We start from the raw sequence: 16,628 nt of genomic DNA, 5'->3' as shown, positions 1-16,628 counted from the left end.
AGAACAGAAATAAAAAGAATGACTGACAGATGGCATGAATTTCTTGGTTCCTTTTATTTGCGGTCTGTATGATACATTGTGATCTACATTCTGGCAAAGGATTAGCAGGCACAGGTGTGCACAGAGCTTTGAAGAGACTCTGAGTAACTGCACATGCAAATGGACAGTTGCATATGTAGTTCAACATACAATTTCTCAATTTATGACATTTTGCTGTGCATGCAAATTAGGTACATAATTTTATATGTGTTCTTTGGTTGTTTGTGTGCTTCTGTACAACTCCTATTTGCTATGTGTGTGCTACAAATTATTTCAATACTCATTAGTTTTAAATTGCAAGCACTGCCATTACAGAGTATACAGAGTCTTTAAGACCAGGGTGTCTGAGGTTGCTGCAAAAGTACAATCCTGCCGTAGGTCCAAACCATGCCTATCGTGTTTATGCTGCACCAGGTACTATGGGGGTACTGCAAGATCTGCCCCAAATGTCTGGCCACCTTTTCTGTAAGGTCTTGTTTGTCTTATCCCACCTTTTTGGCTCAGGTTGGTTAAGGCTCTGGGAAACAGAGCTGTTGTATCATAGAAATGTTGGCTGGAAGGGACCTCTGGTAATCATCTAGTGTGATGTCCCACTAAAATCTATCTCTGGCTCTATGTTCTGTCCAGCAGTTTTCAGGGCAATGCCCTTCCCATCAGATTTTCTGTGCCTCCACATTTCTTACACTCTGCCACCAAGGGTCACCCATGGCTGGGGGAATCCAGCATGTCTGAGCATGCCTGTTTCTAAATGTATCCTGGAGCACTGTCTCTCCCAAAGGCCACCAACTAATGTCAGAAAACAAAATGAAACAGGCCCTTTTTGGCTGAGCTCTACCATTTCCTTCTGCAAGGGCCAGCAGAAGCCAGCCCTCACGCTCCATTCAGGGCACCTACAAGGGGCTGTGATTGCTATGTGCTCCAGCATCAGCAGTGCCCAGGGCTTCAGTGCACCTCCACAGCTTGTCATTCAGAGGGGTAGTCATTTTACCCCTCAGATTTTATATACATACAAATTTTGCATTTTTTGGGATGGGTTTCCCCTCTCCATCCTTTCTCTTCTCATCTCTTTGGGGCCATTTCTTCCTTAAAGCCTTTATTTTCAGCTTTTTTTTTTTAAATTTTATTTCCCTCTCTTCATTTCCAGTGCTTTGAAAATAAATTCCACCAAAAATGAGAAGAAAATTCCTCACTTCAAACCAAAATCAGCCCACCTTGCCTATTTTGTTTTCATTTTGTTCTTGGCTCGGCCATGTACGTACATAATGGTCGTGCTCAGGAGACACCAGAGACCCAATTCAGGGGTGATTAGATTTCTTCAAATTAAACCCATTTAGCACCCCAGCAAGCCTGAAAGCGGAGTGCTCGTCAGTGTTGTGTCCTCATACACAACAATCAAACAACCCAGATTGCACAGGGTACAATCTGGCATCCAGCACTTCTGTGTGATGTGACAAGCCTTCAAGACCAGGCCTGCTGCTGAGATGGGGCAGGAAAGTGAGTGATTTCTGAATCCTGCCAGGCCTGGGGCACAAAACAGCAGCTGCCCAGCGTCAGGACTGGAGTGAACCCTCACTTGGCTTGGGGTATGAGCCCTATGGGGGTAATGTGTACCTTAAGCATCTGTGGGTACACTAGGGGTATTAGGCATCTGTGAGTTTAGGCAGCAACTGAAGAGGCATTTTTAGGGCTGCAATTTTGGCATCTAAATCAGAAATCAAGTGGCACTTGGCACCTCAGCACACAGCTTGCTAGAACAGCAAGTCCTGTTTTGCCTCCACAGCTGGCTGGAGGCTGTGGTGCAGAAGGCAGGGTCGCCAGCAGCTTCAAGAGCGTGGACATATGGCTGCGTCTAACTTTGCACTAAAAATGAAAATAATCAGGCTGTGCAGAAACATGTCTGTTTGTAATTCCATCCTTCACTGGTTTTTAGCTCTTTTTAAAGGGCAAATATTAGTGCCAGAGGAAGGAGTTGGACTGACAGTACTGACAAACACCAGAGTCTTCTGTTTAGTTACAACATACACAGGGTATCAGCAGAGCAATTAAGGGCTCCCATCCCCAGGATGTTTTTTTTGGGGGGGGAATGCCAACCTGCCATTGCTTTCACACACTTGGAGCTGCATTACAGGAAAGTTACTTAATGACAATGAGAAGCAAGGGCTTGTGTTTGCTCAACAAATGTCTCTCATAAACAAACAATTGAAAATTTCTTTGCCAGGAATCTAATTGCCCAAATGCAGTCATTTAAGAATTATCTGGAAGCCACAATCAGAATCAGTACAACTGGACTTTATATGGAAACCTTCTGTTCTGAAAGACTGGAAAAGAACGTGTTCACTAGAGCATTACCAGTAACTGCCCCTCAAATCTGTCTGTTCTGTCATAGCTAAGAGTGCACCTTCAGTGCTTTTTTAAAATAAATTTGGCCACCCTAAAGGCTGGATAAATATCTTAGCATTTCTGTTAACAATCTTTACACTAGCTCTATCCAGAATGGTGCTAAAGGACTGTTCTTCACTGAGGTAATATTAGCAAAGTCCTATTTTGTGGCTTAATACTGTTTTAATACTTTTTTTAACATAGTCCAGCACTGGGGCTTGTTTGGACAGCAGAGGTCCTATCCAACTGGTCTAAAAAGGGGAGTACAGTGTAACCAGATCTGCTACCATAATTGCAGATGTAAGAGAAGAACAGCAATGGTCATCAGCTACATTCAGCCCAGCTTCCTTGGAGAGGTGACCTTTGCAATCATGACATTTGTGTCTGTGTCTCTCCGAGAGAGGGGTAGAGGTCACAAAGATATTAACAGTTCTGAAGAAGTGGACATCTGAGCAGAGAAGAAAGGTCTTGCAGTTGCCTTGACTGACAGCCTGCGATGTGAATGGAAGCCTTATTAGATACTAATCACAGCAAGCAAGAAGATAAGTGCCTGCCAGTGCCCCCTGAGAACTGCCCACAGGATGCAAATCCAAGAAAATAAGGCATCATTAGCTTCTCTGCTTTATATACCATGACATTGTTAAATGATTCATTCCCATGGCTTCCTAGATCTTGCCTTTTGTACACCGCTGTGTTACAAAGGAAGCAGCTTCCTGCAGCCATTTCTTGCTCTGATGTTGCAGTTTCCTACTACTCCTCAAAATACTGGATTGAACAGGGCACTGGCAAGAGCAGCACTAAGGATCACAGCTCAAGCTTGTCTTCAAGGAAGGCTAGTTGTTGTGGGAACACACCCTTGAGGATATCTGTAAACATAACATCAGGAGTGGTAAATAAAATTCTCTTGGTGGTGTACAAACACTCTGAAACCAGAAGGTCTTCCTGATCAGCTGGGGAAACATTAGCATAGCTCTCGTCTGTATTGTCTGTGGAATTGTGCTTAAAATTTGTTAGCTAGTGTGTCCTCTTGATGTCACGTTTTCTCAGGAAGATGAGAGGGTGTAGAATGTTCTTCCCTTTGCATATGGCTCTCCTCTCTGTTGTTTTCTTTCTTCCTTATTTTTCAAAGGCAGGCATAAACAAGTGTTAACAAGTGTCAATGAAGGAGCCTCTGCAGATCCAGGGCAAGTGTAAGGCAGAGAGGAAGCTAAGTCAGTAATTCAGGCTGTTTATGTGTTTCAGGGCGGCTATCTAGACTGCTCTGTGTGCATTATATCTCACTGGGTGAACAGCAGCAACATGCAGGTGTCCTGGCTGGCCAATGCTGCTGTAGTGCTCTGCGGGGGCTGCTGAGAACTTGCCAGCTTTCATTGAGTCAATACTATTGGGAAGAAGGTAGGTAAGGGAAAGAGACATACTGTAAGGACAGCAAAGGAAACCTGAAGAAAGCATTAAAAGGCATAGATCTGAGACCCGTCATACACAGGCATTTTAGAAGATTAGAGTGTCTAAGCACTATTAGTAAAATAATTACAAGACAAATCAGGAGGAGAGGTCACAGGGAAAAAGGTCTGCAAGATATTCCATAATAAAATGGAAAAGAACCAGAATTCAGGTATTTATTCCAGGCACACTCTGCTAGGAAAAATGCTTCATATCTCTTTGAAACTGTTCCACAGACAGCATTTCTGTTAAACAAAAAAAAAAAGAAACCCTAATTTATTGGGATCTTTTGCATAACATAACACTCATATGGGGAATTGAATGCCCTACACAGGACAGTCAGTTGCTGCCCTGATGGCAACAGCAGTTTTTGTTGCAAGGGTCTTTGGAATGGTGTCTTCACCTGCATCAAATGACACTCTCTGAACTCCTGTTCTCATGAATTCTTGTAATCCGGCTGGTCCTATGTGCCTGCTACATACCGTGATCCTAAGGCAGTGATTACTTTAAACTGTGCATAAAGTATCTCTTAACTGTTCTAACTGGCTTCAAAGGACTCTGCTGTGTGACCATTTCTGCATCCACAAGAACAGTTTCCACAGACCATCTTGTGCATCTTACCTATGTACAGCTGAATTCATTCTACAGCAGGAACTGCCTGGGGAGGACCCCACCAGCATGCCCTGTTATCTACTTAAGATGTTTATCAGCACATTTAAGCATATAAATAGCTTCTATCAGATGGCCTATGCACAGCCCAGGCTGCTTGGGGCAATCTCTAGGACTGTCCAAAATTCCCACCTGTAGAGTTCCTGTAAAGAATAAAGCAAATACTTTGTTGTGGGGGCAGCTGGGAGTTCAGTCACTTTCTCACAGGTCAGTTCGTTGTCTCATCTATGCAGGGAGTAGCCGGGGAGATCCTAGATCACCTGGGTAGTTAATGACTAACTTGATGGGATGTGTATACAGGAACAGCCCGATACCCAGCTACACCACTAGTGTGTTTGCAGTTTCCTTCTTATATCAAAATCGGAACTAAAATTCCATCGGTTTCACCAGAGCTGTAGTGTCTATTTTTATTTTATTTGAATAAATGTGTTTGTGCTTGAACACTCTGTAAGCCTCTATTTTACTTGGAGAATGGGTGCCTCTGAGTTTTTCATGGTGTTCTTAAGCAGAACATCCTCCATGATAGTGGGCCTGTTTTCTTGATCCACGTTACGTTATTTCCTGACGTGGGTCTCCTCTCCTCTTTGTGACTCTTTTCCTTTCACTTTTTGCTTGTCTCTGTCCAGATCTTTTACTAACCTGTCATGTATGCCATTTTGTGATCATCTTACATGCCAGTTATTGTCTTCTTATCTGTAAAAACTGCTCCCCTCATAAATGTCCTTAAGATTCATTCTTCATGTCATCTTCTCCAAGGCTTTGGTGTGTCATTTCTCAGGCACCCTCCCGTTGTTCCTCAACCTTTCTGCCCTCTGGTCCTGCTTGTTCCTCTTTGGAATGGCTGCTTTCCTCCTGCTTCTTGTGGAGCAGACACTAACAGTTATGGAAGGGTCTGACTATGTTGCTGTGCTAGAGTTGCAGCTGGGTTTCAACATAAAGCACTGAAAATGTAGAGGATCTTCCTTCCCCCAAGCAGTCCCCAAGCAATCTGAACAGCCTTCTCCTGCACGGAGCTCTGCAGGAGGGCTGAGGCCACAAGCAAGTGAGGCTACACTGACTTTCCCCATTTTCCTTCTAGTTTAGAACAAAGGAGACATGTAAGCCAAGCTAAACTAAAACAATGATGTGTACATTCAAACCTCCTCTCAGTATATGATTTCTGTAGACAATCTTTTATTATGTACAGTTTTCCTGCTCTCCAGAGAAATGTGGAAAGGGAAGTTTTCATGGCAACGTACGCTCATGCCTGTGAGGTTATCCTTACACTTCTTGCTGATGTTATTAGAAGTTGTATGACCAAATCCCTGTACAATATTTATATCTCTTATTATCTAAACTACCTATGAACACTGACTTTGGCCCATGTTTAGCTCCTGTGCATGTAAACAATTTAGCACTTTGTGACATTTCAGCACAGGGAACCTTATGTAAATTAAAAATATGAAAAAAAAATCAGAACAGAGAGTTAAGTTTTTGCATTGGGTATTAGTGCATGCTGGTATATCATGCCAAGCTAAATATAATTATCCACTGTAATTCTAGGCTAGCACTCAAACATGCAAAAGCTACATGGTAAGCAGTTATAAGACTGAATATACAAATTATATCCTGTTTACATGGCATATCAAATACATTGTACTAATGTTATCAAAGTAGTTGCATTTAAATTTCAAGTGGCCTTTTGAAATAAAAGATTAGCCCATTCACTAGAAAACACACACAACATTAAAAAAACCCAAACCACAAAAAGGTGTTTTCTGCCCTTCTGCCAAGAGTTTCAAGGGATTGACATTTTCTTACTGGGATTTTTCTCATAATTAAACATGGTGGTAGTTGCACATTGTTATTCAGATTTAATCAGAAAGAATCGAAGTAGTTGTGCAAAGACTAAGCCGCTTCTATGACATTACCAGTGGATTAGACATTTTGTAAACTGTTTTAATATTAAACCCTTACGCAGTGGAAAGACAGAATTAGGAGAGTTTTAAATTGCCTGGGAACCCTCAGGTGGGCAATGTGGTAACTGTGGGAAAAGGCGGAGCATGGGGGAAAAGGCTTGGAAAACAAACAACTTAAAAAAGATAAATGTTTTCAAAGGAAGCAATAACATGGGAAGACCCAATGCTGGCAGAAGCCTGCTGGATTGCAGGCTGACCAGCAAGTTGCAAACCTGGCCCAGATGAAGGAGGCAGACATGGGGGATGAAATATGGGACAAATGGGTGCAGAGAATAGAGCTTAGGAAAGCTTGCTCTGCTCCATAAAGGCTTCCAGTGTCCCTTCTGGGTCAAGGATAGCTCTGATTTTTGCCTTTGGGGTAGTCATTGGGAATGGATAGATAAAAAGTCCTTCTATACAAATCAATTAAGGAAGTTTTCTTCCTTATGTGCATTTGTGTTTTATTTATTAGTTTGGTTTGTGGGGTTGGGAGTCCCTTTGGTTCCATGGATTCACCTCTAACTTAAGTAGATATCAAATTGCAGAAATCTTTCTTGTCTTTTTTTGGCTGGTTATTTCCAAACACAGTTGTCTGTTTTGGCACCAGGTTAATGACATGATGGAAGTGGCCATTTCCAACTGAATAGTGCTCAGAGGAACTTAATAGTTAGAGATGGAGCAGTAGATTATTCCTTCCCAATGGCTAGATGTATAGGGCATTTCTAAGATAATAATACTCTCAAACTGGTGTCAATTTTTAGATTAAACTGTTTTAAAGCAGAATTTGTCTAAGGGAATGTATTTGGTACAGTCCTGATTTTCTCTGCCTTGGAATAGTGCAAATAGCATTAGTGTACTTTGACTGTGTTACAATTTTAACTGCTCCTCCAATATCACTCTTTTATATGCGTGCTCTCACATGTTTACTTTCTCAGTGTCTCTCCATTCTTCTCTGCCCAAGAGAAGTTTGTATATTTATTGGAGATACTGGAATATGCATTGAATATAAACGTGTTGTTTATTTTCTTAGGATTTGAATTTTTTGAAACAAGTGCCAAGGACAACATTAATGTCAAGCAGACGTTTGAGCGACTCGTGGATATCATCTGTGACAAAATGTCGGAAAGTCTGGAGACAGATCCCACCATTGCTGCCAGCAAGCAGAACACACGGCTAAAGGACACCCCTCCTCCACAGCAGCCCAACTGCGGCTGTTAATGCAGCTATCAGCAAAGGCAGCTCCAGTGTGTTCTGTTGCCAACAGAGTATTTATGAATGGTCTATATGCCTTTATTTATACTGTCTTATTAATTTGGGGGGAGAAAAGTCTTTTATTTTACATCAGCAGCTGGTCAAGTATACGTATGGGGATGGAGAGGCTATTAGTGTGACAGGACGATCCATTTGTTAGCATCTGGCTTTTGCATGCAGGAGGGCTATTATTTTCTCTTTTCTTTTTACTGTTTTACATCAGACTTACTTCAGCTGGTGCCATGTCCTCAGACCACATTTGCCTAGAATTGAGTCTTGCTTCATCAGTTTCAAATTATACAGTTGAATCCTTAGGGTAGTGGCCAAGGTGTTTTAGAATAAGCTTCCTGATGCTGCTTACATTTTCTCCTGACTGAAAATCAATTTAGAAATATTCCTCTGGTGAGCCAATCCCTCATTCTGTCCAGATCATTTGTATAAGGGACACTTCCTGGAGCATATTGCCTTGGCAAATCTACACTCATTGTGTTACACATCATGGCTGATTGGAAACTGCAGAAGTTAGAAAGAGGTTAGTTTCTGGACCCAAAGCCACCAAACTTACCTATGAGTTTCCAACTGGATGTGGGTATTCAGTGCAGACCCTCAGAGATACTAGGTACTTCATCCTGTTTGGGTAGCTAGTATGTTACATTTCCATAGGAGCTGCATATCTATCTAATACCTTTCTGAAACTGAACTTAATTTCTCATTACATCATTACAGAGATCCTGGTAGTACCTACGGCAGTACTGGAGGGCTGACTAGCTCTTTCAATTTCTACCTGCATGAGATATTAAACACACAGTTCTATATCACCCTTGACAGAGCCAAATCCATTACGCTCAGATGTTCATAGCCAAAAGCTGTCTTGTCATGGTGCTGTCAAACCTGCATACTTAAGTTTCCAGGACTTTCATCTCCCATTCAGTCACTGAGACAATCATCACCACATTGGCTACAAATGTACTCAGACCTATTGCAGAAGTGCTGCTAGTATCAGGGAACTGGAGTTTGACCTTATTTTTACTTTGATGAGGTTATCTATTTTGACAAGACAATCAGAATTTCACAAGATTTTTTAAAAAATTAGGAGTAATAAAAATTTGTCAACATTTCTATTGTTAAGCTGAATACATTCATAGTATCAGCAAAAGGCTGTGAAGGTAGCAGAATAAAGTACACTGATTCTTTTTTTTAATAAAGAGTTAAAAATAGTCACATTTCACAGTTTTTAAAAGTACTCCTCTAGTAATGGGTGGCAGTTTCTTACATCTGTGCCCTGAAGTACTTTGTACAGCTGCTTTACTTGCGTCACAGTGACTTTTTTTTTAACTAAATGGCATAATTGAAGAAGTGTTAACTGTTTTATTGTTCCAGTTAGACAGAATTTAGGACAATTTCTTGAACTGTCTGCAATGGGGAAAATTGGAAGACAAATTTAAAAAAGGAAGTAACACAAGGTACTGCAAACTGCTCACAACTGCAAAGAAATCCCTCTACACATATTACTTTATTTGACAGTAATTTATATAACTCCTGAAACACATTAAGAGAAAATGATTACCTTTTTTTTACTGATTAATAACCTACATACACTTTGACACAGTAAAAATTACTTCCAAACAAGGCACATAGACACATGTAAAATGAATATGCCACCAGGGTGCTACATTGGCTGCCTAACTTAAATGAACAAATGTTCTTTCTTCAGTCTGGGGTTTTAAACCATGTCTGTCCTGTTAGCTAGTTTACTTACGCACTTGTTTTCCTTGTCAACATGGAGACTGGACTTCATTTGTTTACTTCCATTAAAAGAAAGCACTGTCCTCTTTGGGGCTGATGAGCAGCCAGGTGGAAGAGGCGTGTGCTATCCCAACCATAACCCTGTCTCTCTCCAGGGATACTGCTTTCCTCTCCCCCATCTAAGGCAGCATGTTGATAATTGTGCTGAGAGACTTTCATTAATACCTCTTCATCTACTAGGTACCAGCGGCTTTGGAAAAAGAAGTTACAAGAAGCTGAGGAAGCTTTTTGCGAGATGGTGGGCAGTTTTCTGTCCTTTTCTTGTTATGTGCAGTTATTCCTGCTGGAGAAAAAGGAGCAGGGAAGCCTTGAGACAGCACTCAGCTTCAGCCCTCAAGTCCTTTAGAAAAGGTTTAGGTTGTATTATTAATCTGAGCCATCTCAGGCAAGGCAAGGAGAGAAAGGAGGACATAGTCACCTCTTACATAAAATTGGGCATGTCCTGGATCATGCAGCGTGGCTACAACTGCAAGTATTCTTCCAGCTTTGCTCTGGGATGCTTGCTGCAAAATGGTCATCTCCTGTGCATGTTGTAACAAAGAAAAAAGACTCCGAGATGCCCCTTCCTACAGCCACACTGTGCTTGTACTTCATTGCAATGAATTCCAGACCCTCCCTGCCTCTTTATGACCATGTAGACTCTTATAGTCACTTATTACGAGTCACTGGAGGAGACAAGCAGGATTTGGTTAGATCCCTGAACTATCCACTGGGGTAGCACAGTTCTGTCAAGAAAAAGTACCAAGCTAAAAAGCATTATATTTTAGTGACAGAAGAGGGCCAGATCATTAAATTGAAACCTGGGATAAGAGATCCAAAACTGCCTTCAGCCTCATCACAATTCTTGGTGAAAATGTACTCACACACTTTGTGCTAATTTATTGTCACCCTCAGCACAGAAATAGGACTGAATGTCAGGGAGCCTTATTGGTCCAGCCACAGATAACATCTTCAGCTGATATTTAGGCCACTTGATGAGACACAGCAGTTGATACACAGAGCACGTTAAATTTCTGAGAGACTACATGCCTTTGGGCAGAGGGTTCTGAGGTCCATAGTGCCGGCTGAACTAATACTACACAACCCATTTTCCAAGTTACAATCTAGACTTTTAGCAGCAGGCTAATCCTGTGCATAGGTAATGCACCAGCCTTATCATGCTCTGACAGTGTTTTGCTTGCTGCATGTTCAAACTAGCGCTCAGAAAACGCCTTGGGAACACACAAGAAGACGGGATGTGACCGGTTCCTGCAGTGCCACCTGGCATCGGTCTGCCAAACAGCTAGCAAGTCCCGCTGGGCTGAACCTTCAGATGCATGTTTTCGATTTTCATAAGAGTTCATGTTCACAAGTGTTCTGGTCTTTATAGTGCAACTAACTTAATACTGTATCTTTTTTTTTGCTGTTGTTGGTTTGTTTAGACCTGTTTGTTTGATGTTTGAAATATATAGGAGCTAGCCTGATTTTCTGTCAAAAAATACTCTTTCTCTCTGAACAACTGTGTACGTGACTGTTACCTGGAACTGTTTGTTCCTTTGTGCTTATACTTAATGTAATGCCTAGAGAAACTACCTGAGCAACTACATCTATGTGGCCTTTCCAGAGCACCAGTCTGAAAGATTAAGTGTTCTTCCCAGCCTGTTCAGCTCTGTATATTCAGCTGTACCACCTGTACCTTCTTTATTTTAAGAATGAAGTGCTATTTCAGGGTGCACAAAATCTGCTGGAGTTTGATCCTAAATTTGAGAATGCTTTGAGGTTGCTATTTTTAGGAAAAAAACAGTGGTGCAAATTCTACATATGATGATGATGCCTTTGTTTCTTCAATAGCAGATGAATGATGCTGCATTTGCATTCCAGAAGAAGCCCCCTCCTCCCAAATTCCACCCACCCCCACCCCAACCACTCTTTTCTATGTTTGTTTGTGAGAGGCAAGTTTTATTACTTGCATTTTTAAGGGCATCAACTAAATTACTGTTCTGCTGATGGGCAGATTCCTCCTTGGCCTGTTTCATGTAGACAGACATGCAGTGTATGAGCCTAGTTCTTCTTTAGGGTGACAGATTTAGCAATGTGACCATAACTGTGTAAATCCTCATAGATAAACCCTCAGGGGGGTGTAAAGCAACATGTCTTCACTTATGCCAACAGGGGAGTGAGTTGTGTTGATTTACACCATTTATTCCATAAACATAGTCTCTTAATCCATACACTCAGATTCTCCAAGGTTCATCATTTGTCAAGTCTCATTTAATGAGGTAACTCATTTCAATTATTTGAATGATTTCTACCACTTTATTAAGGGGTAAATGTAGTTCACCTTTGCAATTTAAGCTTTTTTATTATTATTTTGTTTATTCATGGATGTTCATGGAAGCAGAAATTCTAACTACACACATATAGTATACACATATACACAGCAGTACATCTTTGACACTCATTCAGTTCCCACTTGTTCTTGTTACTTGTTCATGTTCAGTGCAGCCTTCCCTAAATGCCACAGTGGAATTTATCCATAAGTTCTCATTAGCACCAGGTATCAGCTGGGTTACATTTCAGACCATACGTTTATTATCCATGGTTCCAGCATATGCAGATGGCTTATCATTTGTAGAATAAGGTACCTGGTATTTGATTTGGGGTGGGGGGTAAAGGGGGGAAGCAAAAGTCCTAATCTTACTATAACTTCACGATCATGTATAACATGCAGAAATGAAAGCTAGAGATTGCTTACCACTTCTGGCGATAAATTTTCTTGAGTAATTCTGACATGTACCTGCAACTAGTGTTAAATGAAATGTTCGTGCTGTAACTCATGTTTATATTTTGTCAGTAATGTCAGATGTGTTGTGGGTCAGTTGGACTGTCAGAATGTGTAACCTATATACTAGTGTTTGTGGAATTCAAATGTCTTAAGTGTTGCATGAAAATATGTTATAAAAATAGATATGTTTTCTATTTTTGAATACCTCAAAACTGAGGAATCATGGGCCAATAAGTGCAATATTTAATTATTTACTCAGTGTATATAAACTTGTGTGAAAGGGAGAAGTGTCACGTATGTGTGATAGGCTGTTGATGATGCCTGTGTGGCTTAAGATTTCCGGTAGATGTACGTGTCTTGTAGTAAAATTTATATAGTAAACACTTTACCAGTGTAGTGTAAGAATATTCTTAAGTCTTTTAAACTATTTTTCATATATGAGACAATGGTAAAAGATATTTGTATGTTTACTGCAAGTGCATGTCAATTTTACTTTCAGAGTTGTGAGTGTCCTTTTTGAAAATTATCATGTTACACCAACACTAGTGGGACAGCACTTTCAGTCAGAAGATGCTTGTAACCATTTCTAAACTATCTGCCTATATTTTTAAAGCATGTTCTCTAGAAGCATTTAAAGAGCCTCCTAGAGCTCAGCAGTTATGGCGAGTTACTTTATTCTTAAAAGTTACATGCTCTGCCTGCCTGTATTGCATAATATCACCTGGGCATGTTTTCTTTAATCTGATACAGTTAACTCATAATACTTACCTGAAATATTAAATAGGACTACCCAATATTCTTGCAGATGACTTGGCAAACTTCAGTTGGTGCCCTGAGTTAACATTTTGGGGAACAGCTTGAAGGTCACAGTCAAAATGGTCCAGCACAGTGGATGGTGACCTTAATTAGTCACTTCTGCCAAGTTTCTTAACTTTTCTAGATCCTAAAGAGGGAAGAGACATCCTTAAATATATTGACCCAGACTCTTCACTCAACTATTAGGTAGCCCTCGGTGTTGACCAACTGCACTGTTAGCAGTAAAGCTGAGGTATAAACGGAAACAATATGCAGCCCAGAATCTAACCATGAAATTAGAAGGAGACATCGAATCATTTGTTCTTCCTTTCCAGTTATCCTTGCATATTTCTAATAGTTCTCTAAGCACATGAGGAAGGCCATCACTATTCAGCAAAACTCGTGGGTACATCTGGGACCTTAAACCCCAAATCACTGCTCTGTCACAGGTTCCCAGCTGTGCTGACAGACTCTGCAAAGGAGAAGCTCATCCTGTTAATTCTTTCTACATCTCTGGTTTCAAAGGAACATGTCATCTGCCTTGGGAATTTGCTAAATAGAGATGGGCCACTGAGTGTGGGCCAAGGGGAGTAACCGGTTCTGCTGAACAATTTTCATAATAAATATTTTCATTAGTACCACATTAAAAGGTACATAAGTAGATTTTTAGTTTGACCTGATGCATTTTTGTGAAAATGTACAAGGTTGATTTAGGTTAAGGGTTTTTTTTAAATCAGCTTGATCAGGAAAAGAGCAAAATTCTAAGGCCTACCGGAAACACTGTTGTGGGTTTCCTTTCCTATGTCATCAAATAGTTTCTCTGAGAAAGCAAAGTAGCCAGATTGCATTAAGTAGCATAGGACAGTACTTGCAAAGACCTGAACATCCCCTTAAAATTGTCCCTGGTTTTATAGCTTCTGCCATGAAAACTTCTGCAAAATTACATAGACCAAACTGAAATTAAAATGTATCTGGAGAGAAATTTGGGATTGCTTAATAATAAAAGGAAATTCTCAATATCTTTGTAGCTGAGCAGCAGACAAAGTAACAGTCATAACACGAGGTACCATTTTAATACAGATATACAGACTGCTACAGGACTGAGGATGCTTTACCTAAACTTTTTATTGCTAAATGACCTGACTGTTCAAGTCTGGCAGATAATTTTACCTAGAATTTTTATTATTCCTCATAGACATGCGATTTCATACACAAAGATAAATGCTTACCTTGAAAATATGTAGCTGTTCTGGCTCCCTCATGCTAACTTGCTTGCTGAATTGTTCTTGAAGAAAAGTTGAAGTACTTGCTTAGGATACATTTGTGAGGGGGTGAGACTCAGTCTGTCCCTCATCCCCCAACCCTTACTGCAATATAGTTACTGTGGTTCTAAAAAAAATGTTAGTTTAAAATGCTGCTGGGTGACAAATTTTGTGAATCTTCTGCATACATCCACGGGAGCTCTTGTCTGAATGTGAAGTACAAGTTTTATCCACGTGCAGAATTTTAATTCTATGTGGATGTAGAGACCATGTGTATTCCATTGGATATTCTGTTTGTATGTGACTTCTGTATACCAAGTGAATTTTTTTTTGTTTAATTTTTTGTTGGAAGTTTTTTTTTCCTTTTGCGATTACAATAAATATTCAAGAGACTATATTCATGAATATCTCAGTTGTTGTGACATGGTCTTACCCCCATCCTCCCTCTGTTTATTTCCTTTCACTTACTAAAACTGGGAGAGAATTACTTCAGTTTTGACAAGATAATGGACAACAATACCACATCTGCGATAGTTCATTTCATTAATATCTTCTCAGTAGCACTGGTGAGTTGTTGTTCTGTCTGAATCCCACAGAATTCACTGGAGACTTTGCCCTGGGAGTCTGCAGGAGAAAGATTAGACATTTCCCTACCAAAAGCACACTGCTGTGTCAGCATATATGCTGATCCTTTTAAAGGGGGCAAAGTTTTTTCTTTTGATGTTTCACTATATAAACTGTTAAATAGCATCTGTGCCTTTTGGATGCTGTTAGTAGTTGGTCATGTAATCTTAGCTCAAATGAGCCATCTCAATTGTGGTGGGTCATATTTCACACAAATTGTGATATATCACTGTCCAGATATCGCTTTTTTCTAGACACACACACACCCTTGTGCTAGTTTGAACCTACTGTGACTCCTGAATCTATCTTCCCTCCATGTAAATCCTCATCTTCAACCAATCTAATGAACAGGTAGCACTGTTCCCTGTGCCCCCCAGCTCCTGCTCACAGGAGTCCACTTGAAAACTCCTTTAGCACTACTTTCCCTCTCATTGTTTCACTGTGTTTCAATCAAGTCTCCCAGTTTTTCTAGTACATTTACATCTCATCTGCAGAGTGAACATTTCTTGATTAATGCCTAGTCCTCACTGAACACCAAGTGCTTCCTAGCTTATTGCTTGGGATCCCATGTCTCTAGTCAGGTTTCTGCTGAAGGGTCTATCTATGCCCTCACTCATAGAGCTTCTCTTTCCAGCATGGACTCTTGTCATCGAATCACCTCTGAGAGAGAAAATCCCTTATTCCTCCCAGCTACTAGCAAACATTATGTCTTCTCCATCCACCTTCCTCATGCCATTGCTCTGTGAGATTGGCCCTAATGTACTTGCTCTGCCTACTAGGATGAGTGGAAAACAAGAGAATGAGGGGTAAGAGGGGGAGGATAACACAGAAGGAACAGATGACTTCTGATTAATATCTTGGAATGATAGAATTTCTGAATTGCTGTTATTTTGAATATATTGGGACTTTTAACGTACAGAACTAGATTAGAGAAAATCACGGATGGGTAAAAAAGAATGGTGATCTACTAGAATAAAACCTGTCTCAACAACAGGTGTTTCTTACTCAGGAAAACCCATTTTTATTTTATTTCCAGTCAGAAGGCTGGAGACAGAGACAGAAAGTTCCTAACCACCAAAGAAAAAGACATCAGAAAAGATGCTGGAAAGGAAAGATGTGAAGTGGCACAGAAAAGATTCCCAACTTTGAGTAAGAAAGGGGAAACAGGCAGAATGTCCCAGTGAAGTGAGGGTGGATGACTTAGCAATGTGATCGACCAAAATCAAGAAAGACAAATTGTGGGCTTACACCCAACTGAAGGGACTCTGCAAGTTAATGAAAAAAATGAGGGAGATAAGTGCAAGGAAGGTTAGTTGTTTTTTGCACACATCTGTGCAACTCTTGAGCTGTAAAGCAAAAAACAAAGGTGTTTTCAAAAATCTGTATCTGTGTGTCTGTCTGCTCTCATGCAAGATCCTGAAGAGTTAAACTGCAAGCCAGAAGATTTACAGCTGAACTCAGTGACATTGGGAAAATATGTGCTCTAAGCCATGGTGAACACAGATCATCAGTGGCAGGCACAGGCGATAGGAAGCTGGTGTGAGGTCCTGTCCTCCATGATGTCCTAGCCAGAGGGTCTGCCTAGGGTCTGGTCCCAATGCTCTGTTGGGGCTCAAGAAGCTGGAGATGCTGGAGGAGTGGCAGGATGAGGAGACATCC

At 40.7% G+C, this 16,628-nt stretch overlaps 1 protein-coding gene across 2 annotated transcripts in view; it reads left to right on the top strand.

Moving 5' to 3' along the window:
* Window positions 1-8,897, top strand: part of RAB3C (RAB3C, member RAS oncogene family) — a 136,333-nt gene extending 127,436 nt beyond the window's left edge. For both annotated transcript variants that reach the window (XM_049795398.1, XM_049795399.1), the window contains exon 5: window positions 7,498-8,897. In XM_049795398.1, the coding sequence (XP_049651355.1) occupies window positions 7,498-7,685 (188 nt within the window). In that variant the 3' untranslated portion in view covers window positions 7,686-8,897. The remainder of the gene's footprint in view (window positions 1-7,497) is intronic.
* The last annotated feature ends 7,731 nt before the right edge of the window (window positions 8,898-16,628 follow it).

This window comes from Accipiter gentilis, chromosome Z (genome assembly GCF_929443795.1).
Source record: "Accipiter gentilis chromosome Z, bAccGen1.1, whole genome shotgun sequence".
Taxonomy (NCBI): Eukaryota; Metazoa; Chordata; class Aves; order Accipitriformes; family Accipitridae; genus Astur; species Astur gentilis.
The sequence above is the reverse complement of the archived record's forward strand: the minus strand, read 5'-3'. Positions and strand labels throughout refer to the sequence as shown.